Below are 24,299 nucleotides of genomic sequence, written 5' to 3'. Positions count from 1 at the left end.
CCGCAGACAGACGATGACCAAGGAATGACAGTTCAGAAACATTGAAAACGGCTTTTCTATTTAGTTTCATGCCGGCCTCTCTAATACATTTGAGGACTTGTCTGAGATTATTATCGTGTTCCTTCTGGGAGGAGCCATAGACAATGATGTCGTCCAGATAAAACTGGACTCCTGGACAATGTTTTAATATCTTGGACATGACCTGTTGGAAGGCCGCTGGTGCAGACGCCAGCCCGAAACAAACTCGTTTGAAACGAAAAAGCCCTTCATGGGTAATGAATGCTGTTAAGTCGCGACTCTTGGGGTCGAGACGGACCTGACGATAAGCAGACGCAAGGTCTAACTTAGAAAAATGGGAAGCTCCACTGAGGGAGTTCAGAAGCTCCTCGATGTGCGGAAGCGGAAAAGAATCAATGACGACTGCCTGATTTGGCGCCCGCAGATCGACACACATACGAATTCCACCGTCTTTCTTCTTAACTACTACAATGGGGGACACCCATTCCGACGCGTTTACGCGCTCGATAACGCCTTGGCGCTCGAGCTTCTGAATTTCCGCACTGACGGCATCACGCAACGTGATGGGTAAGCGGCGAAGTTTAGCCTGTACCGGCGGGACATGGTGCCGGACAGTGATTGTGTGAGTTTGGTTTTTAACTAACCCTAACTCAGGAGAAAAGAGATCCTCAAATTCTTCAAAACCAGAAGGTAACTTAGATGCATCGCTCACCGATGAAGGTTGCAAAGATGGTCCCGACGTCGACGGATCCCTTGAAGGCTGGTCTCCGAAGACGCCTCTACTGGAGTAGTATTCAGACGATGTGGATGGCTGAGTGCTGTGAACAGAGGACAATGATGAAGGGTGCTTGCAGGGAGCACTTGAAGGACGCGGTGGAGGACTGGGCTCCACCGTACATGGGGGCTGCGGGACTCCAGCCGACTTTACATGTCCCGGGATGGCCGAGCGAGGATCAGCTGCATTGACATGGAAGCACTTGAGTGGCGCGCCCGATAAAATTAGACGCAGTCCATGCACGGCATCTGTCCCAAGCAGGGATCGGCCATTGCGAACGATGTAAAAAAGAATGTCGGCGGAGCGTTCTTTGAAGCTGACTTTGGTCTGGAAACATCCCATGACTGGAATCGACCCACGGAGGTAGTGCACAAGAGTGCGCGGCGGTTTCCTTAGCCGGATTTGCTGCTTGAAGTTGATCTTGTTAAACATGCTCTCGGAAAGTATTGACACTTCGGAGCCAGTATCAATGAGTAAGGGTAATGTAAATCCATTCACCTGAACATCAGCGGTGAAATTCCGTGGGCGACGGTCCGCATGTCCTTCAGGGAGGACCTCCGGGGATCCGACGGTGAAGACGTTGTTTGGATGTTGTTCCCCCTCGTCGTCGTCAGGAAACGTCACGACTCCATGGATCGGCGTCTGGTTACGGCCAGGTCCAAGCCTCTCGTACCGGCGACCGGCGGCGCGGCCTCGTCCCGGCGGAAACGCCAGGCGACGGGGGTCGATGACTTCAGACGACGAAGACGAACTTCGGCAAACATTTGAAAAGTGGCCTATCTTGCCACAAGAAAAACAAGTCATTCCGGACGCTGGACACTCCTCACGCGGATGGGGTCGGCGACCGCAAAAGTGGCACGATTCCGCCCCGCGCCCAAGAGCGCGCGCGCCCGGAGAAGCATCCCGAGGCACTCGGCTTGTAAAAACACGGGTGAGTCCACGCGACTGGTGGCGCGGCGAGAAGGAAACCTTGGAAGGTGAGGAGGAAACATTTGCGGGGGAGCAGGAAACGGCAGGAGGCCGCCCTCCATTTTGACGTTGCATGTTCGAATTTGACCTCAACTGGCGGCCATCTTGTCCACGTCGAACGGGAACCCTTTGTACTGCCTCAACGGCCTGTGCCGACTCAGAACGCGGAAGACATGACGAAATTTGGCGGTAACGATCGCAATCTCGAGCAGCCCGTTCGAACTGTTGTGCCAGAAGCACGATACGTTCGAGGCTGGGTAGTCCAGCTTCCGCAGACTCTCGGATTACCCGATCTTGTACCTCCGATGATAATAATCCAGCCAAAAAAACTTCCGCGATGCGGGTTTCAAGAGACTCTCCAAAATCACAAAAAGAGCCGAGGTGCCGTAGGGCACCAAGGTACTCAAGGACACTTTCTCCCTGCGACTGGACGCGGGTGAGGAATAACCTCCGTTCGACAACAACATTCTTTTTGGCAGCGAAGTGCTGATCAAGCGACGTCATAAGAACGTCAAATTCGGAAACGGTCTCGCTATGTGCGAGGGCCGTGGATGGAAACGTTGAAACTATTCTTTGGCCTTCGAGACCAAGCAAGGACCACAACAACGCGCGCTTACGCTTCGGCGAGCTTTCATCAGCCTCTAGGACTACAAGATAATTTAAAAACGACGCTTTCCAATTTAACCAAGGCTGCACAGGGGCACCTGGCGTGGGAAGAAATGGTGGAGGTGTCGGGAAAGAAGCTGTTGCCATTTTTTGGAACTTATGAATGAGTGAAGCCAATGGCTACATACGCATATTTGATGGACAAAATATCTATTATATCTATTCACTTCGCCTATTAAAGTAAATTGGGATGTACTACATGGACATGAAACATAGCGACGCTATCGTCTACTATGGCTATGGTTGGGAGACAAAAGTTGAAAACGAAGGTGAAAATCCGAAAAAAAAAATTCCACCGAAATGGAAACGAGACAGTTTCTCCGAGTCTCAGAAAATTAAGAACGACGCTTCCGTGCGGTGCGCACTACTTGCATGAAAGAAAAAGAACCATCCGAACGGCCGTTACGGCGTTCGAAAAAAAAGAACAAAGGATGGCGTTACGCCTAACCCTACTGGCGTTCGGAATGGACCATTGCCGCTCGAAACGGAACGTTAAATGTCGCTATGCATCGACAGTATTTTCATGTACTACATATGCAAAAGATGTGGTGGATGGGAATATTCAAAAGGACCTCCTTACATTTCGAACGTTCAAATATTTCCTAACACACAAAAGAAAACTATACGTGCCGGTGCTGCCACCACTCATCTCCGGCACGGAGTCTCACATAAAAAAAACTCACGAGGGCGAAAATGGAAAAAATGCAAGAAAATACCTCGTCGCCAAAATGTAGTGGTTATAGCTCGTCGCTAAGATGTTGTGGTCGCTTGGGGCCATTACGAAAGGGTGGAAAGAGACAGGGAAAGCTCAGATAAAGACAGCGCCCCGAAAGGCCTGTAGAGATGCTGGAAAGGCTTACATTGCCGGCGCGTGGGCAGCGGGGTGCCGAGGTGCGGGGCCCAAGGCGGGAACCCCGACGAAAGGAAGAGACGTCACACCAGCTCGGAGTTTCTGTGAAGACTGTTCTATTTTCAATATGTACACATCAATCTCGAGACAGCGCGCGCCGCTGTCAAGCACGTGCACCATCTCGTAGTAACGACACAAACCATGACTTCTTGCGCCATCTAGCTAGTTGATGGCACACTACAAGAGGGCCTTCTCGCCTTCGGAGGGCTATATAACTTGAGATTGGGGAGCCCGAAATCGCCGATTGCCGATTAACCAGTCGACCATGCTACTTGTATATTCACTGTATATAAAAGTTCTCCTTCAGTACTGCCACTCCAGGCCTGTTTCCTCGGGGCCATGCTAGCAGCGAGCCACAGCCCCGAATCGTGGTTCCGCACCTGAGGCCGTCACCCTCCCGAACCGCAACAGAGGTCAAACGGGAGCTAATCCAAAACGACCAGTGAAACAAGTCGGTCTCTATACCGATTGCCAAGTGAAATAGGCTCGCTCCAGAAAAGTCGATCTCGGCGCGCTCCAAAACGACCAGTGGAAGTCGCCATCAGATTTAAGATCAACAACTCAAACTAGTGCCTGGCAGTTCCTCCCACCCGCTGTGGCGGGCGACATGGTCATATTGCGACGGCCAAAAAAACGATGGTGGGAGCGGACGCGGTTTGCTGCTACAGGGTTCTCATTGTTGGCTTTGTCAGCTTCGGGTTTTCTGGCAAAAGACGGAATTCCGGCGTTTGTTGCTGGTAGCAGTAACTCGCTCGGATTTCAGGCTCTTCGTGGTGTATTTTCGAGGTTCGTCCTTTTGGTACTCGCTCGTCTTGCGGTTTTTCTGCCGGGCTCGGGATAGTACTTGGTTCACGGCTCGCCGGCGGTTTAAGACGCGGGGTAATCCGCCACCCGTGTCTTGTTGTCGGGCAACTCGGCTGAGGAGCCGCCAGGGCCCACATCAGAGTAAAGGGCTATGAGTAAAGTGCGCAGCACCTCTATTAGAACATACGATGACAGCTGAGAATGGCCTGGAACTTTCCAGAATAGTAAATATCGATTGAAAATAGGACTGGAGCAAGCATTCGTGACAATATAACAAAACAGACAGAAGAGAGTCTATCCTGACAACTAAAGAACCTGCATTGCTTTAGTAGCATTCTGTCCTAATAAATCCTCTCCTTCGGGGCTCGGCAACTGCCGTGGACCAGCTGAACCGAAATAAATGTGGGACCACTTTTCTGGTAATAAGCCGCTGCAGACTGTAGTCGCAAAGCGGCATGAACGGGTGGACTGGGTAAGTGACACGCGCGATGAAATATCCATACAGCTCGCGATTCGCGTAACGAGCGTTGATGAAACTTTTTTGTCGACGAAAGGTGCGACAGACCAGCGGAATCAATGCCAACTGCAACACCTGTGCTCAGTGAACGTGCACGTCTACGCCAGAACAATTTAGGAAGCAGCACAGCATCACCTATAGGACGGCACAGGAACGAAGGCAGCTCTTCGGTGTGCCGCACACCTGTGCTCCGTGAAAGTGCACGTCTGCGCCAGAACAATTTAGTAAGCAGCACAGCATCATTTAGCACGGCTCGGGAACTACAAGCTTCAAGGCAGCTCTCCGGTGCACCGCACAACCAAAGTGAGCGTTCGGTCATTTGAATGAAGCGGCACCACGATTGCACATTGCCAAGCACGACTCACGCAATTTCCGTCGCTGAACTGTGTATCCAAATATATTACACACGCTTCACTGCAGACCTCGAAGATTCCGATGGTCAACCAGAGCACAGAAACGTCGCCTTAAAATTTATCCTAGCGGTATGCGAATCAATCCGAAGTCCGAGCAACGTAGGGCCGATTGTTTCTTTCATGGCAATATCCCCTTCGGTCACCACCGAAATGCACACCGTTCCTCCGTATTTTCACGTTATACCTACGTCAGACACCTCGCTGATCTCTAAAGTCGCTTTCAACCGGCTTCGTATGACGGCTTCCGCGTCTGAAATCAATTTGCCGAGACGAACGACAACGAACAAAGCATCCGACAAGCTCTGGCATAGCCTCCTGCTCTGGCCAATGCTCCGACCCAGCTGGGGCCAGCCGCGGCCTGGGCGCTGCTAGAGCCACTCGATATGGCAGCGTAGCTGCCAGAGTAGCGCCACGCTTTTCCCTGTGCCGCCTCTCACCGCGATTGGTCACACGCGGTACCATAGCAACAAGCTGAGCTGGCTCGGTTTTCGTAGCAACCGAGTGACGACTCGTCTCGTGGTCTCTCAAGAGCCGTGATGTCATCGGTAAGATGGCAGCGCCCAGAGCTGGTGGATGCGAGTTTGTTCGGTGCGCGGAGTCGTGATGTGCCGCAGCTTGCCGACGATTTAGGGCCTCTTCGTGCTTTCTGACGTAGGTATAACGTGAAGATCTGAAAGAATGATACTTCATACGTTTTCTGTGCAAGATCGCTCTGGATATTAGCACCCGTGCGACAACATCATTATTATCGCCTTAGCGGTGCTCGGGTTTCCGGATGTGTTTGAGGATCGATAAGATATTTAGCATGCAATTTTCGAATTCTCTTAGCTTTATTTGAACGTTCGAGTGTCTGAGAATCGATGCGAAATCTATGCGTCGCATGCTGGGCCTTGGGGAATTTGTTTTTGCCCCATGTAACCGCATGATTACAAACTTTTAGCGAGGAAGCTTTTGCAATGTTTACGTTTTGTACTAATCACCCAGGGAACCTGGGTTCAATTCCCATCCCTGCCCGTTTCGATGTGGATGAGCATCGTACCGGCCTGCGGTTGTGTATCACTACTGCGTGATGCACGTTAAAGACCTATAGAGCTAGCGGTTATACTGCATTGGCTAAATTGCTCATCTACAGCGAGTGACTCGTCAAAACTTTGAAATAACTGACCAAGTACACGCTGTATAAATATTCACACAACTCCCAAGTATACTAATCAACGATTTTACGATATGCGCAACGCAAGTTCGTCTGCTTCTTTTAGTAGGGGTTGTGGTGACGTCAGAATGCCGAGCTCTGATTGGTTCTGAATAAAGAACAGTGGGTAGACGTCAGGGCAGCTTGCTTTTAGGTCTACCCACTCTCTTTCAATCGGAGCCACTTAGATCTCGGCGTACTGACGTCACCACAAGCCCTGCAAAAAGAAGCAGACGAATTTGCGCTCTACATAGTTTTGGGGATAAAATTTTTGCATTTTTCTAGCTTCCTTTGAAAGTCTGAATTTCTGAGAATCATAACGAAAGGTATAAGGCGCGTTAGGGCCTAGGGGAAATTGTTTCAGCCCTGGGTCACCGAATAATCACAGCCTTTTTTAGCGAGGAAGCTCCTGCGATCTTTAACCTTTTTTACTAATCGCCAATTCTACAAATTGGCAGTTCTGAATATTTCGATATAACTTGCTTTCGTTGCAATAGCTTGCATTTGATCGCAGTGTTTTTTGGTTTGTTTCTCAAGTGAAAAGCTGGCGTTTGCTCAAGTGACGTATAGGAAATGTCCTGCTATATGACAATGCATCAACACATACTATTAAACTTAGATGTTCAGAGGTGTGTTCGTCTTTGTAATTAACAAGTTACAGACGTATTTATTTTTTACGAGTGTAATATTTATTTTCTGTAGCTGGGCCCGTTTTGTGCTCCTTAATGTCAGTGTGCTATGACGTTATCATCATGTGTGTATGGTTCTAAATATCCTCTTTACAATAACTACAAAGGCCAAAATGACGTCAGCCGACCCCAACTCACGCATTGGACACGAAAACTGCGTCGCTCGGATGTATGCGCTCGTCAGCAATCAATTCGTCCATGGATATTTGAATTCGCGTTTCTGACGAATGAGTGCCCTGACGGAACTTATCATTACTTGCGAATGCCAAGTTCTACGGTGTGCTTAAAAAGCACGGTGAAAGCTTGGGGTCATAGCACCGGTGCCACTGCGTGATTTCACAGTTCTCTTCTGAGTTGAGGATTACAAGTAAGGAAGAAGAAGTTTAAAAATAAATTTGTGGCCCCTTTAACACGGATATGTGTGCAAAACCAGATAAAAATATTGACTTTTTGAATGCCGGTAAACGTCTGAACGACCGTTTGGCCTGTCGGCAAGAACACCTCATATCCGGCGTCCGTCTCTTTTGATGGCGTCAACAATTCCCTAGAGACCACCATGCCGTCCTTCTTGGTTGAACGGTTGAACCCCGTCGACGTCGTTCCTCACCCGTCGGTGAGAAAATCTCATCTTGAAGGGATGATCGGGTCTTGAAGAAGTATGATGATAAACAAATATACTCGCTCACTATAGGGCAGTCGAGCAGCAGTCATGTTCCGAGCCAATCGTCCTGTCGCGGCCGGCGTAATCGGATTTTGTTCTATCGGAGCGAAGTCCGAAAATACTATACGGTACGTTCGTCCCACGAAGCGGCTGCCATCCCGGCGGCGCCGAAAACCACTAGCCTTGTCCGTGCACGCACGATACCATAGCAGCTCTCGACGCCCGACAGTCCCTGGGTGCAAATCGTCTCACTTTTCAGAAAAAACAGGCACCGTTCCTCCAGAGGTTCTTGCCGTACCGCGATGCCAAGCGTCTTATACCACTTTTCCATGAACGAATGGAGATATCAACTAGACTACAAAGGTACGTTGCCGCCCGGCGTCGCTAGAAGCACGGTTACCATGGCAACCTCCCAGGCCCAAAATGGAGATCACTATCAGCGCTTCTGGCGTCGTGCATCTAGATAATTTTGCGTCGTGTCGCTACTCTGGCAGCTACGCTGCCATATAGAGTGGCTCTAGGCGCTGCCACCTTTCCTGTGACGTCACGTATTTGGTTTGGTCACGTGACGAGTGGTAAAACTTGCGTACAATTGCAGCGGCCTTATGGGGGTCACTTTCGAGTGCAGACCGGAACCCCGGTTTATCGCTCTAAAGGCCGGTTCAGGCACTTGGATTTGATTGCATTTGACTGCGTTGCGTCGAGAACCGAAAGCCAGTCACCGGCACATCTGTGCTTCGTATGAATTATGGAATCCAATTCAAGGAATCATTTTGGCACGCGATATAAGCAGCAGAGATGTCCTGGTTTCTCGCAGCTGCAATGCAGTCAAACGCAGACAAACACAAGTGTCTGAACCAGGCTTAAGCCCCTCTGCCTCGTTGGCTAGCACACGTGGAGCGAAAGCTCGATCTGCAGAACCCAGGATCCTGGTTTCAATTTCCACCCCTGCCCGTTTCGATCTGGATGAGAATCGTACCGGCGTGCGGTTGTGTATCACTACTGCGTGGTGCACGTTAAAGACATCAGGCTAGCGGTTGCACTGCACTGGCTAAATTTGTCATCTACAGCTGGGAGACTCGTCGCCCGTTGAAGCACACCAAGTTCTAGGCTGTATAAACATACATACAACCCAATTTGTTTTTCCTGTGGCATGCGCGTTCATAATGGGTTCTCTCGTTTTAGAGCGCAGCTCTTAGGGGCCCGTTTCCAGCCTTAGCGGCGTCGGCGTCGGCGTAACCGGGGGTGGTCACGTGACCCCCCGAGGTCACGTGACCCCCCAAGGTCACGTGACCCCCAGGTCACGTACCCCCTCCCCCATATCACGTGACCCCCCCAAGGTCACGTGACCCCCCAAGGTCACGTGACCCCCCAAGGTCACGTGACCCCCCAAGGTCACGTGACCCTCCAAGGTCACGTGACACCCCCCCCCCCCCCGAGGTCAGGTATGACTCCCCCCCCCCCCGAGATCACGTGACCCCCCCCCCCCCCGAGGTCACGTGACTACCCGCAGGTGACGTGACCCCCCCAGTACCCTTCCCTACTCCTCCTCAAGAGCTGCGCTCCAATTCGGCGTTACAGGGATTTGTAAACGGCTTTCATTTTTTTTTCAGTCCGCGATCGGCGCACGCGATATCGGTTCCCGTGACATAGGAGTTGTCCCGAATGTTTGTTGCACCGTGAAATGCAATTCTGCTGCATTCGGTTCCCGCAACATACGAGTTCGCGGCAGGTTCTCGAGTGACCTTCGCACATGTGCTGTGTTTGCACGATTCTAAACTGCACTTTTCTTCGTCAAAATCGGTGCCCAAAACTACATGCGCGTTACAATCGAAAACAAAAATGAAATCCATTTACAACTCCCTGTAACGCCGGATTAGAGCGCAGCTCTAGAGGAGGAGGAGGAGGGGAAGGGTACTCAGGGGAAATATATCCTTCCTCCTCATTCTGTCTGCTACTCCTCCCTCCGAGCGGCGTCGCCGTCGTCTCACGAGGGTTACGTGACCCCACGGGGGTCACGTGACTCCTATGAGGTCACGTGACGATGACGATGACGTTATTAGTGACGTCACTGATGACGTCATCAGGAACAATGATGATGCCGATGACGTCATCAGTGACGATACCGATGCCGATGACGTCATCAGTGACGCCACTGATGACGTCATCAGTGACGTCACGCCTTCCATAATGCACCGCGCGGTTACGCCGACGGCGACGCCGACGCCGCTCAAGCCGGAAACGGGCGCCTAAGAGCTGCGCTCTAAAAGCGAAACTCGAGAGAAACGCAATACTCGGTATAAGGCGGCTAGCACCATCGCCATCGTAACAGTTTGTTTGCATTCGCCATTTTGGTATTCGCATCGCGCGCATTCTCTCGCCTCTACGGACTCGTGTCCGCCGTTTTAAGATAAACAACAAAATCCACTGGGAGGCTTTAATTAAATGAAAGGCCGTCACGCTGCCGCTGAAGATAACAGAGGAGCAGCACCGCGTGGCCTCGCAGTCCCTGCGACCCGACGAGCTTGCAAAGTGTTATTTAGAAGACGTCCCTCCCAAAGTGACGGTCGCTCACTTGTACATGGGCAAGAAGCGCGGTACTTGAAACGCTTAAAGGTCCGTTCACACTCTTGCGACCGAGTAAGACCGAGAGAGACCAGACCGCTTTTTAAGCCTCTTGCGACTTCTTCGGACCAGCTCCCATGCATCGCATCCGGTCCTAAGAAGTCGCAAAAGGCTTAAAAACCGGTCTGGTCTCTCTCGGTCGAAGTCGGTCGGCAAGAGTGCATGTGAATGCGGGATCACCTCTGTGGGCAGCGAAGAACCATCGTCGGACTCCGACAACGACGAGTAGTGCATGTCATTTATTTTGGTGTTGGCGTTCGTTTCATAACATTCATTCTACGAGATATGTGTTAAATCTTCATTATTTAACCTTTGCGGTAGAATCGGCCACTAGTTACTTTCTGAACATCTCAAAGCTAAATGTGCCTGCGCGTTTGATTTGGGGGCCCGTTAGAAGTGTCCAAGCGCTGTAAAGCGAACTTCTGCGTCCGCAACCGCTTTTACAGGGTGTCGTAACAAATTACCCCGTGTTTATCGCATCATAAAACTCAAGCTGGCCGTGTCCGCAGTGCGTGGTATCAGTTCCAGTTTTATGTGGTTTGTAGCAGATAGCACAGTGTCTTATCGTCTTTTTTTTTTTATAAATATTTGCTGTCGCATCCTTAAAGGTAGCCCACCCCATGTGTTTCCAAATGTATCCCTTCATTTTGGGTGGGCGTCCTTACGCGTGATTTGACGGTTATAACTTATATACTTCGTTTTACTTTAGTTCGACCGACGCACTTTGTTGTCTGCTAGCTTCGTCTCTCGGGAGATGGAGCCGTAAGGTGCAGTCATCGATAACTCTGTCGTCTACGAACATGTCCGCTGTTCACTTCAACAATTTTCTTAAACTTATTTAAAAAAAAAAAAAAAACGATTCCTTAAGTTTTACAACGTAAAATCCACTAAGAAGGTGCGCATTCGATGAGATTTCTATGTACATGCGCCGATTTTGGCTGCTTCTTTTACAGCGTAGAAGACACTGGTGGCCAAACTCTATATATTCGAGTTTTAATTTTTTGCTTTGTGTAGCTTGGGGTGTGAGGGTCGCGCAACTAGAACTTCGAGCAGGGCGGCTCGGCGTCTTTCAGCAGGGATCTTCTGTTTTCGATCTTTTACGCCTGGAGGCGTTCCTCCGGGAGGAAACGATCGAAAAGAAAACAATAATGAAACCAGGACCTAAAACGCCACGTTAAAATACCCCCTTCCCCACCCCCAACCACAAAAAAAATATATATATATATATATATATATATAAATCAGGGTGTCGAACCGGAACCGAACCGAACCGAACCGAAAACCGGAACCGAACCGGTATTTTTTCCGGAACTGAACCCGAACCCGAACCGTTATATTGTTATCGCGATGAACCCGAACCGGAACTGAACCGAAAAAAAAAATAACGGTTACCGGCTCATGTCAAAACGGTTCGGCCACGCGCTGTTGACAATGAATGTGCTATCAATGCCATTTGTTCTTTAAGTGCCGTCAACTGACACACACCTCACTTACATATGTTTCTTCTCCACTCAGTCTTAGGGATATAAACGCTGCATCCATGAATTTTGACAAACGCTGCATCCATGAATCTTGACATAGGAACCAGTACTGCGCTAGTCGCGGCTTGCACGGAAGAAAAAAATTGGAAAGCTGTGCAAAAAAAAAAATCGCGTCACGGGATTTCATTTTCATACAATCTCGTAAATCCTAAATGCTGCTGTGTGCTCATTTCATAACACGTTTCTAGAACGCGCGAGTTCTTGAAGCTTGCTTCCATCGGAATGATAAAAGAAAAGGCTGTGGAGTTTGATAATAATGCATCCGGTTTCGTATAGGCACTTAGAAGCTAACATATTTGTGAGACAGCGAACTCTTCTATTTTAATATTTATCCTATTACGTCCTTCTGGCGTTGCGTTCGGTGAACTGTTTTTCATATTCCGTATCTTGTTTAATGAAAACTCCTTTACGGGTCTAATTTGAGTTACCGAAAGCTAGTTCAAATAAAGAAAGCTGTATTTTCTCCACACTGTTCCTTCAATTGCTTACACGCCGAGGTGGCGGGATAGTTAGCGAGTTCTTCTTGTAAGTGAGTTTGTAAGGAGGTCGCGGATTTTACAGCTACTGCGTCGGACCCAATTAGATGAAGTCCGAATGCGTAAAAGTCGGTGAGGTAACCTTTGAGTGCACATAAAGAAACCATTCCTGGTAGAAATCCCTGAGCCTTACACTACGATGTATCCCGTTTCGTATGTGCTGATTTCAGATGTTTTATTTGTAATTTATTTTGATGTTGCAATTTGTCATTTCATGTCAGGAGGAAGTAAAAGAAATGCTACAACGGGGCATCATTGAGCCCTCCGAGTCCCCCTATCAAGCACCCATCGTGATGGTGAAGAAAAAAGACGGGACAATGCGACTCTGCATTGACTTCAGACAACTTAACAAGGTCCTGATTCCCGACAGTGAACCTATCCCAAGAGTGGACATGATGTTTGCAAAGTTGGGAAAAAGCCGGTACTTCTCGAAGTTTGACTTCTCTAAAGGATACTGGCAGGTTTCGATGCACGAAGATTCAAAGCACATGACAGCTTTTTCTTCCACGTCTGGATTTTATCAGTTTCGATTTATTCCATTTGGCATCAAAACAGCACCAGCTGTATTCATCCGGCTTATGAGAAAAGTGGTCGAGGGGGTCTCGAACATCTACCACTACTTTGATGATGTCCTCATCGCCACGGAGTGCTGGGAGGAGCATTTATCGACTCTGGAGTTGTTCTTCCAGCGCGTGAAGCAGGCGGGTTTAACGATCCGTCCCACAAAGAGCGAAATTGGTTTCGCATCTGTCAAATTTCTTGGCCACATCGTTGGGCATGGTCTCCTGCGCCCTCAAGCCGAGACCCTGGAGAAAGTTCAAGCTACCAATCGACCCGAAACAAAAAAGGAAGTGCGATCTTTCCTTGGCCTTACGGGCTACTATAGGGATTTCGTACCCCAGTACTCTGAAATCTCTCACCCACTTACGGAGTTGACACGTAAAAGAACACCAAACAAGGTGCATTGGGGGAAGAGCGAACAGGCGTCTTTTGACAGACTAAAATAACTACTGTCCAGCCAGCCCATCTTAAAAGCCCAAGAATTATCAGAACCTTTCGTGTTGCGTACCGACGCTTCGTCGAGAAGCATAGGAGCCGTACTCATGCAGCGCCATAATGATGTTCTCCACCCCGTATCGTACGCAAGTCGTCGACTGTTGCCACGTGAAGCTGCCTACTCGACAGTGGAACGAGAAGGACTAGCCATTACTTGGGCGGTTAAGAAGTTTCATGTGTTCTTATTTGGAAGACCATTCATTCTGCAAAGTGATCATCAGCCACTCGTTTACGTCAATTCCGCAAAGCATGTAAACAGTCGCGTATTACGTTGGAGCCTAATGCTGATGGAATATGACTTTACTGTTGAGTACATTAAGGGTAGTAACAACGTGGGCGCTGATTACATGAGCCGCATGTCTGTTGCTGAATGAGATTTTTTTTTTGTGTAAAGGAACAATATCACGAATTTACTGAATTTTTGGAATTGTATGTGTGCCCGGCGTTGCTTATTAAGTGACTTTTGTAAATGTATGTACTTTTGTGTCTGTCAAAAGTGATGTGTTTTTCAATGTGCATTGTGTTGTGATGGGCTGCGAACAATATGACTTCAACGTGCTAGAAGTTGTTTCAGCTGAACAACATTCTCAAGTGGGGGTTGATTGTGGTGATTTCGGGGTCAACAAGGTGGGAGCAAGAAAATGAAGAAGAGAAAGAGACAAGAGCAAGCAGTTGGCACGAGAAAAAAGACTGAGACGAGAGACGAAGGGGAAGTACAAAACGTTCTCGGGACGGACAGGGGAATCATCAAGCTCACGGGGGCTAACGCTTGCAGCTATACGCAAGGTCTTCACCCTACGTCGAAGTCTTGCAGCTTTACGCAAGACCTCCTTCCGCCAAGACGGTACTACCAAACCCGGACTCCGCCGCTGCACCACCAACGAAGAAATGAACTCTGATGAAGCTCGCCGCATCTGTGAACTGTAAGACTTCCATTAGTCTATCGTTTCTTTTTCTTTTCCCATTTTCTTTTTGTACTTATGTCATTCGCGCTTATATCTTGTGCTTTTTGCTTTAATCATTGTATTACCTGTTGAAATCTAAAGTTTATTTTTCTTTATATCTATCAAACTGGTCTGGATATCCTTTCTCTTCGCGTCGCATACCTGCGAGAGTGAAATAGTCCACTACAGTGACGTTCCAGATGACGCTCCGACGGGCTACATTCTGGAGGTAGACCTCAGATATCCTCATCACTTGCACGAGACTCATTCTGACTTTACCTTGGCCCCGGTGAAGCAAAGCGTTCCCTACGGGTGGTTATCCGACTATCAAAAAAATCTGATTGACAAGTTTGAAATGCCCAAAGAGGAATCTACTACGAAGCTGTTGCTCACACTTCACGACAAAACGAAATACGTTTTGCACTACCGGATTTTGAAACTGTAGACCCGGTTAGGACTAGAGGTCACCAAAATTTACCGAGTTCTAAAATTCTCGCAGCGAGCGTTCTTGAAGGAGTTTATTCATTTTAACCACCAGCTGAGACAGCAAGCAACCAACTCCTTCCAGAAGAATCTTTCCAAACTGTTCATGAACAGCATATATGGCAAAACGATCGAGAATGCACGTAAACATGGACACATTAAACTCTGCGTTAAAGGGACGAAACACAGAAACTTTTTCTAGAAGCCGAACCTGACGCAGTTTCGAGCACTTAGCTCGCAGGTCGTAATTTTCCAGTTTGCTCCGAAAGTGATCAAACTCAAGCAACCACTCTACGTGGGGTTTTCAATTCTTAAGATGTCAAAAATAGTAATGTACGACTTCTTTCATAATCAGCTTCGTCGTGCTATCCCCTCAGCGAGGGCTCTTTACTGCGACACGGATTCCTTCTTCCTACACCTTCAGGGATCAGACGTAGACGACAAACTGCTTCAACTCCGAGACGCATGCTTGGATACATCTGTACATCCAGAGAGTCACAAGCTCTTTTCAACCCAAAACAAAACGAGGCTCGGTGTGTTAAAAAATGAATATCGGACTACTCACTTAGTGGCTTTTTGTTGCTTAAAACCAAAGCTATACAGCTTCAAAACAAGCAGCAACACGTGTCGCGTAAGAGCCAAGGGAGTAAAGAAATCTGAGTCTCGCAAGTTCACCTACGAGCTGTACAGGCACGCTCTAGAGACGAAAACTTTGCACAGAGTGACGCAGCACTTGATTGCTCGAAAACGTAACGAGAACGAAAGCATCTCGGTCGAAAAGATTGCTCTGAATCCGTTCGACAACAAGCGATACATTTGCAGCGACGGGATTACGACGTTCCCTTTTGGTCACAAGAGCATTTTCGGAAGCGAGCGATCTGCCTCCTCATGACACGTCTTGTAAATATTTTGGACTGTAGCGCAATTGCTCGCATTTCCCACCGGTATGTCTTGAAACTTCTTGTGTCCATTTTTTGTATATTCCGCTAGTGTACGGAAGCCGGATCCTATCTCTCTGCTCCCATCCCACGCCCTGACACTTCAAATATTTTTTTTTTGGATTGTAACGCGCGGATTGCTCTGTTATTCCACAATTTTTTTTTTTTTTTTTTGCCTCGGATGTGTTTTGATACTGCTTGTGCTTTACATTTTTGTGTAAAGTGTTTCCAATGCTTTCCTTGTCGCGTAGAGTGAATTTCAACACCGTCTTTGTATTTATAAGTATGCGTGTTTTTAGAGCGAATAATAATAATAAAAAAATTAAACATCATATCTGTCTCGTTTTCAGCGCGTATGGATGCGATCACGCTCCGATCCATCTCCCACACAGGCTCCGTTCAGCAGACGGCTAAAGTTAGCGAGAGATGCCGTGAGCGCGAGAGTTGTCGACATCTACCAAGCTGCCGCTAACATTATCGAGAAATGTCGCGTGATAATGGAGAAAGTTCACGCTAGCTGAGGGATTCAGGTGCGCGCCATCAACAAACAGATTCGGCAACTCACACGCATTGCGCGCGCGCGAAAATACGGATGCGCACACCTTAGGAAGACGCGCAATCTAACTTTTCAGCAACAGATGGCGCAAGGTCAGACCCACGCCGCAAGATGTCGCTCATGCCCTAACAAAAAAGACGCTTAGGAACAAAAGACACGCGGCATCTATGAACCGAGGTGTCAACTGCGCAGCGATTCAAATATCACGTGACGCTGGTCACATGACCCACAGGGAGAAAACGCTACAATGCATTTCTCGTCACTAATCCCACGGCTACGGACGACATATCTGTGGGGTCTAAGACATTTCGGTGTAGGACGTTTCGGTGTCGGACTTTTCGGTGCGGACTTTTCGGTGCACGGACATTTCGGTGCACGGAGTTTTCGGTGCACGGACTTTTCGGTGTACCGACTTTTCGGTGTACGGACTTTTCGGTGTATGGACGTTTCGGTGCGCGGACTTTTCGGTGCACGGTCTTTTCTGAAACATATATTTTATAACACCTAAACAAAGCGTGCGCACTTTTTTGGAAGGCACCAAAAGTGAATTGGTCAAAATCCTTTCAAGCCCATTAGCAACTTTGCACCCTTACACTAGGGAACACAGAAGGGCAAAACCCTTTCAAGTCACTGGAAATCTCTAAGAATTAAACTAGGAAACAAAAAAGAAGGGCAACGGGGACACACAAAGGACAATGAGGATCATGTTTCTAAACTACCCGAGACCAGTGTGAAATAGAGTGGGTTGAAATTAAAACCGAGAAGATAGAGTACGAAAACAGTAAAACAGTGGCGTGTCGAACACGGCTACCTCGCTTGTTTTTCTGAACATTATGCAGTTACAGAAACAGTGTTATAAACCCGAATCTTTTGTTCCTTTCCAAGTACCTCATACCAACCCCAAACTACACACTTTGTTATCTACAACGTCCGCTTAGAAACAAAACCTACTGGTGCCCCAGGAACGTTGGTACAGCGCTAACTACTGTCCAAAAACGAAGATAAGAGTGCGGCATCTGCATGTCATCGTTCTATTTCATTTGATGTTGGTTGAGTCGAGGTGGTAGCTTGTGGGATTTCCCTTGCTGCTACCCGTCTCGGAGAATGACACAGCACACCGGTTCAACAACACGTAAACATTTAATGACCGCTATCGCCTGCGCCGCGATCCCAACAGCCCCCGCGCATCCGCTGCGACGGCCCTTTATCAGCGGCGGAGCGCCGCTCGCGTGGCCAGTTGCCCTTGGCCCCCTCGTGGCCAAGATGACCACTTATGATTGTCGGAGGGGCAGCCTGGGCCAACCGCTTGGAATCGCCAGGTTGCCCACAAGCTTTAGGATGGCGGTCTACTTGCGAAGTAAACGTGGAGGGTCCAAACTTCCTCACGAAGGGTTTGAATGCGACAAGGAGCGCTGCTTCAAAGAGAAGGTGAGTGCTGTTTGCCTAAAGCATTAAATATCGATATGTTTTCAAATGTGTAAGAAAGACTGCGAAGTCAATCAATTTGTTGAGCTTGTTTTAGCGTATTTTGTGGCCCAATCTTACATGGAATAGAATAATATCACTATGATGGAATATGAGTCTTAGTTAATTGTTCATGAAGAAAACTGAAGCGGTTTTGTATTTGAGGGAAAACACCTAAATCGTCTTCATTGCGCCTCCAGGATCACAAATATCGAGATTACTTTTCAATGTGGTTCGACTGAAGCCCCCCTTCCCGGGGCGGTTCGTCATATTAGGAGTTTTCGGAACCTCCGCTCTCACGTATGTACAGCGCCTGTCAAAGTTATGCACGTGCACTCTTGCTATTTTTTTTTTAAGTCAGAAAGAGACGTCACGACTGGTGTCAGTACGGGGGAATGTACCTGGTAAGCTTGCAATTGCACACGCTGCCCACACGAGCGACACGCGCTTGGCTGCCAAAAGATCCTAGTATGACGTCGCGACTGGTCGGCGGTTTTTCGTGTTTTCTCGCGTTGAGTTACATCTTCGGAAACAAACGAACCTGATATTTAGATTCAAGGGATAAAAATACGACAAACTTCACATCTGACTCCTTTTTTTTTTTTTCTCTTAGGAAGTGTTTCAGCTTCCCTTTAATACCAAACTAAAGGCTGATTCACACTGCCCATTTTTTTACGTTAAGTTACGTTACGACCGAAACATTCCTGCCTCAAATGTCGCGTGTCATGCTTTCTGCTTGAACTAGTAGCCTCACTTAATATGAAGCACAGAAGCCCCGGTGACTTCAACGTAATATTTCGTAACGTAACTTAACGTAAGAAAATGGGGCAGTGTGGACGGTCCTTAAGGGTCACGCTCTAAACGACTTCGATTTAATTCACCTTTTATTCCTCGCAGACATATTGGAAATGCAGCAGGAAGCTCGAATGCAAGGCAAGAGCACATACCATTGATGGGGAAGTCGTGCAAATCATCAACGAACATACTCATGCCACCTGCCAAATGGAACAAGAAGCCAAGTTGGCTTACTCCTCGATGAAGGAGAGAGCCAAAACAACGGAAGAATGCAACCAAGCCATTGTCGGGCGCTTCATCACCGAGATGGCGCCGGAAGCGTGTAGCTACCTGCCACCTCAAGATACCATCAAGAGAACATTGAGGTAAGCATTTAGGCTACTATAATTGCTACCCAGTTTGCAAATATAGACCTTAATATTATATTTTGGGAGGAGAAAGTTTAGAAGAGGTATAGCAAATGGCAGTGGGAAAATACTTACCATACTTTCGTTATTTTTTCAGTTAAAAACGGTGTTTAAACGCGTACCTCTGACGGGCTAGTCGGTTAAACATCTAGACTGTCAAATAAAAAAGAGTGCAAACGACTAGGAAAATAAGAGGGGAACAGGAAAGGGCGCTTAAGTGCATGGCGCTTCGTATAAAAATAGAATAAGTAACAATGCGCGCGCTACAGTTCACGAATATGAGCAGTCTATTCCCCTCTTACTTTCCTAGTCGTTTGCTATTTTTATTTCACAGTCTAGAGGTGTTTAGGGCGTAGCCCGTCGTAGTGTTTAAAATCGTACATTGCGCGCATTTCTTATTCACATGTGTCACTGTTTTGAACCGTGATGCCAACGATATCCCAACTTTTTTACGTGCAGGAGAGTTCGTGCAAAGGAGCAAAGACCCATGCCCCTACCCTTGAGGTTAGAAGAGGTTGCCATTCCAGCTAACTACGCGTCGAAGAAAGACGGCTCGAGGTTTCTTTTATTCGACTCCGGTGTGCAAATCAGGACCGCTTTCTTATTTACTGCAGTCAGCAGATGATTGAAGTTCTTCAAACATCCAAGAAATGGTTTGCCGACGGTAGGTCGGCAAACCATTTCTTGGATGTTACGTTGGCAAACCATTTCTTGGATGTTTGAAGAACTTCAATCATCTGCGGACTGCAGAAAATAAGAAAGCGGTCCTGATCTTGCACACCGGAGTCGAATACAAGAAATCTCGAGCCGTCTTTGTTCAAGGTTGCACCAGAACTGTTTTTTTTCAAGTCTACAGCCTACATTGTGAGGTTAGCGGATCTGTTCTGCCCGCGGCTTATATGCTGCTAACCCGTAAAAACTGTCCTACGTACACGCGAGCTCTGAGCGCCCTTATTGGCGAGTGTGGACGGGTCTGCGAGCCAAGCACCATAATAGTGGACCAGGAACTTGTAGCCATTAACGCTTTCAAGACGATCTTGCCAACATCCGACGTGCGTGCGTGCGTGGGTGCTTCTTTCATCTATCGTAGCGCGTTTATCGCAAGGTTCAATCTGAAGGACATCAAGAACTATATGCCTGTGATCCTCAAATCAACTTGGAGGCACGCATAATACCTGCTCTTTCCATGGTACCCCGGAGTGATGTGGAGGATATCTTTACCGAACTGGCGTCCAGCGTACACTCAGATCTGCAACCAGTGATGGATTACTTTACAGATACCTTCATAGGACGGCCAACGGCGGGGGGAAGGCGTGTCGCACGGTTTCCTGTGGAACTCTGGAATCACCATGACACCGTGCTCCAGTGCGACTCCAAGACCATCAACTCGGTGGAAGCATGGCACAGGGGCTTCCAGGCTCATGTGCAGTGCTCTCACCCGTCCCTTTGGAGGTTCCTGGAAGCTCTACAAAAAGAGGACTGCAAGCAGCTTCACCGGCTCACGCAACTTGAGATGGGTCAGCGATTTAAGCCGGCAACAAAATATGTGAAGGTTTCCCAGCGCCTGCAGACACTCGCTAGAGAGTAGGACCGCAACCGTGCTCTTCGATTTCTGAAAGGCGTTGCTCCTAACGTATCCGTCTAAATTTTTGATTGCACGTGTTTTGTGAATCAACGATGTTTCAAGTTAAAATCTTGGGTGTGGCCTGATGTTATGCTTGCTTCCTACACCGAAAGGTCAGTGTACCGAAAAGACCGTGCACCGAAAAGTCTGTGCACCGAAACGTCCGTGCACCGAAAAGTCCGTGCACCGAAAAGTCTGTGCACCGAAACGTCCGTGCACCGAAAAGTCCGCACCGAAAAGTCCTACACCGAAACGTTCTGCACCGAAATGTCCGGATCCCATATCTGTGGCGTCATCGTGACAGTGCATTTTTCCCTGGCAGATGACTCAACAATCCTGGACTCTTCGGTCATCACATTTCCCCCGTAACGCCCTCCGGGGAATGACTCGCCAATCCCATTACAAAATCCAAGCGTCGCGACATCTCTAACACGAGATCTGAATTGTGCGCTCGACGTACGAAATACTAGGACGAGTTGAGACGTCGAAGAAGCAATGTGCTCGTAGCTCATTCCAATTTCGAACACCAGCGCGTGCAAACGTGGAATCATGAGCTCCAGCGGAGCGGTTTTTGCGGCCTGGCCGGGCCGCGGTGCCAGGGAAGACGCAGCGTCTACCGACTACCCGACTATTCTGCCACCCCTGCCGACTGGCTCTGCGGTGTTAAACACCGTATTTTTGCATGCTGACGTTCGTGGCCGCACGTACCCAGGCCGAGGACTTCCGGGACACCCTGCAGCGTCTGGAAATTCTCCCCGAAGTCACCGCTTTGGGAGCATACCAGATGAATCACGTCTAGGCTGTGACTTTCAAGTCACCCGAGGGAAAGCGGAAGGCCCTTGCCGCCGGCTACCTCGTCGTCAAGGGGCGGCGATGCCTCGTCATCGACCCGAGAAACCGAGACATCCGCCTCAAGCTTCACTTGATGCTGTACCTTGTTCCTGATGACGAGGTGAAGGCGGCGTTGGCATTGTACGGCACTGTAATCGAGGTGGGCACCGAGAGGTGGCGAGTGCAAGGCATTGCGAACTGCGCGTCGATGACGCGAACGGCTGTCATTCGGCTCAAGCCTGGACTTACACTGGACGACCTGCCGCATCAATTGCGCATCGCCGGAGGGCTGGCGCTCGCCGTAGCGCCGGGCAGGGCGCCGCTCTGCCTGCGCTGCCAGCGGACCGGCCACATCCGCCGTGACTGCCGCGTGCCCAAGTGTGAGTCGTGCCACCGTTTCGGCCATGACGCTGACCAATGTGTGAGGACTTATGCAGCGGCAGCAGCTGCCCGAAACGGCGAGACAAACGCCGAGCACGTCATGGACGAGACAGATGCGGAGGAAGTCGCCCCGAGTGCCACCAGCGCTGCCAAAGACAATGAGGAGACAGCTAAGCATGACATCGACCGACTAGCGCCTGCAGAGTTGCCGAAGATGACGGAAGTCACGCCAGTTGCCGTGGCCGAGACGAGCCTCGACCAAACACCATGCAACGCTGCGCCGGGGAAGGAGGAGGAAGAGGATGAGAACCGTCGAGCCAACGGTGTCTTCTGAGGCGCAGCTAAGCGTCGACGTGGATATGGCTGACACTGGGGCCTTGGCCACGAAACGACCACGCGAACTCGATTCTGATTCAGACTCGGACGCTGTTAAGGTTGGCTATGACTCGAACCCGGAGGAGCTGCCTGTGAAGACGGTGACCACGAGGCGGAGAAAGCCTCGCCCGCACCAATTTGTGTTTCCGAACCCAGAAAACCGGACAAGCCGACCGGCTGATGCGGTTATGAGCCGGTACTTGGTGCGGTTCTCTAGACAAGGTGAGCCCCAGACATGCGAGGGCGTCTATTTATGTCGGAAACCTGAAATTGTCGACACTTAACGTTCGAGGCTTTGCTTCGCGTCGCAAGCAATATCAGGTAAAGAGGCTCCTAATCGACAAAGGTATAAATGTCCTCGCAATTCAGGAGACCAAAGTTGGAAGTGACGAAGAGACCGCATGCTTACTGGCTTCTTTCTTGCACTCTTTCGAAGTGTGTGTGCCGCGGGCAAATGGTATGTCCGGGGGTTGTGTGCTGTTTTTACGAAAATCTTTGAACGCACAAGCCCAGTCAGTAATAGTCGACAATGTTTGTCGACTCGTCATTTGCGACTGTAGTATTTCTAATGTTGAATATAGTATCATAAATGTATACGCCCCAAACGACATTAACGAAAGGAAAGTGTTTTTTCAGAGCACTGACCAATATTTAGATTCTCAACGTAAAGTTGTCTTGTTACGTGATTTTAACTGCGTTTGTGGCACACGGGACGGATCCAAAGTTACACGACAAAGCGACAGTAGTGCAATTATTTTAAACGAGATGATTACGGAATACAGTTTGGAGGATGTCGCGACGTACACATCGCGACACTGTTAGCGCGAACACGACATTGACGCCTTTTCGTATTTTACTTCAAAATAGTATTAGTGAGCACAAAATGTTCTCACTTACATTATAAAACTAAATGAGCTCTTCCCGTAGCAATATTAACTTGGATGACATCCCTAGGTTTCAAAAAGAAAAATTGGAAAAACCGAAGATCGCTTGTTCGCGCTAACAGTGTCGCGCTCTGTACCAAAGAACCAACGATTGTTTATGGTACACACATTATCAGTCCTCGAGTCATGCCCGTCTTGATAGAGCTTACGTGTCAATTGAACTTTTAACCAGATACGAAGACTATAATGTACTGCCGGTTTTTTTCTCTGATCATGCACTCGTTTCATTTATTGTTGGTAGTTTCAAAGAAAAAACCCAGTTTCGTTGGGACCAGTGGAAAATGAATAATAACCTTCTTAAGGATGAAGTTTTTACTGAGACAGTAGATAAATTATTAAGTAAAATGCACCATGTAGGGGGGGGGGCGAGCGCCTGTGAAAAGTGGGAATGGTTTAATCGCGAAGTTATATTTAGTGCAATAGAACGGTCTAGCACGCTTGCTTACTGGAAAAAGACCGAAGAAAAGTTGCTCCTTGATGACCTTCACCGGCTATGCAGACTCGAAAATGAAAACCCAGGCATGCTTTCAGAAGAGATTAAGACAGTAAAAAGCAAAATTGCGGACTTAGAGGTGGAAAAGTATAAACGAGCCATCGTGCGGGCCCGAGCCGCTAAATACATTCTAGGGGAGCAGCCCACCAAACGGGCATTAAATGCCCAAGCTAAGCATGTAAAGGGAAAAAAAAACGTAGCCCAAATAGAATACGAAGGCTTACCAAGTGGTCAACCGGAGAATATAGAAAAAGCATTTATTGAATACTATAGTAATCTCTTCCAGCGACAGGAGCACGGCAGCGATGCGCAATTTGAGAAATACCTAGTAGTAAAGCCCCGTCTCGAAGAAGAGATAACAGAAAAATTAGAAGAACCGATCAGCGTCGCAGAGATTGAGAAGGCTATTGAAGAACTGGCAACAAAAAAAGCTCCGGGTCCTGACGGATTAACTGCGGCATTTTACAAAAAATTTAAACACGATATTGCTGCGCGTCTGCACGACGTAATAACCGAGTCGAATGAGGCAGAAAAGTTACCGCCTTCCTTTCTAAATACCCATACTGTCCTTATTCCTAAAGTAGATGATGCAGACCAATTAAGAAATGTTAAGAACTAAAGACCCATTGCTTTAGGCAACGTCGACTATAAAATATTAATGAAAGTTCTCACCCGACGACTACAGAATGTTT

At 48.4% G+C, this 24,299-nt stretch overlaps 2 protein-coding genes across 2 annotated transcripts in view; one reads left to right on the top strand and one right to left on the bottom strand.

The window, feature by feature from the left end:
* Window positions 1-824: 824 nt before the first annotated feature.
* Window positions 825-2,515, bottom strand: LOC115325061. The gene is made up of 2 exons (XM_040217182.3): window positions 1,292-2,515; window positions 825-975 (listed from the first exon to the last, which is right to left on the bottom strand). The coding sequence occupies exons 1-2, from the start codon at window positions 2,513-2,515 to the stop codon at window positions 943-945; spliced, it is 1,257 nt and encodes a 418-aa protein (XP_040073116.1). The 3' UTR covers window positions 825-942.
* Window positions 2,516-19,385: 16,870 nt separating this feature from the next.
* LOC115332050 (arylsulfatase B) overlaps window positions 19,386-24,299 on the top strand; it is an 83,247-nt gene continuing 78,333 nt past the window's right edge. Inside the window, 1 exon segment of the mRNA XM_042292853.1 lies at window positions 19,386-19,463. Within this exon segment, the coding sequence (XP_042148787.1) occupies window positions 19,386-19,463 (78 nt within the window).

The sequence above is a fragment of the Ixodes scapularis genome, unplaced genomic scaffold (assembly GCF_016920785.2).
Source record: "Ixodes scapularis isolate PalLabHiFi unplaced genomic scaffold, ASM1692078v2 PGA_scaffold3__209_contigs__length_174095766, whole genome shotgun sequence".
Lineage (NCBI taxonomy): Eukaryota > Metazoa > Arthropoda > Arachnida > Ixodida > Ixodidae > Ixodes > Ixodes scapularis.
Note: the sequence above shows the minus strand (reverse complement) of the source record. Positions and strands in the feature narration are given on the sequence as shown.

Bases quoted from the DNA above. Each gene is read 5' to 3' on its own strand.
- LOC115325061 (XM_040217182.3), bottom strand. From the start codon at position 2,515: ATGGCAACAGCTTCTTTCCCGACACCTCCACCATTTCTTCCCACGCCA. The intron at 976-1,291 runs GTGAATGGATTT...ATGTCAATGCAG, and splicing joins ATTTCACCGCTGATGTTCAG to CTGATCCTCGCTCGGCCATC.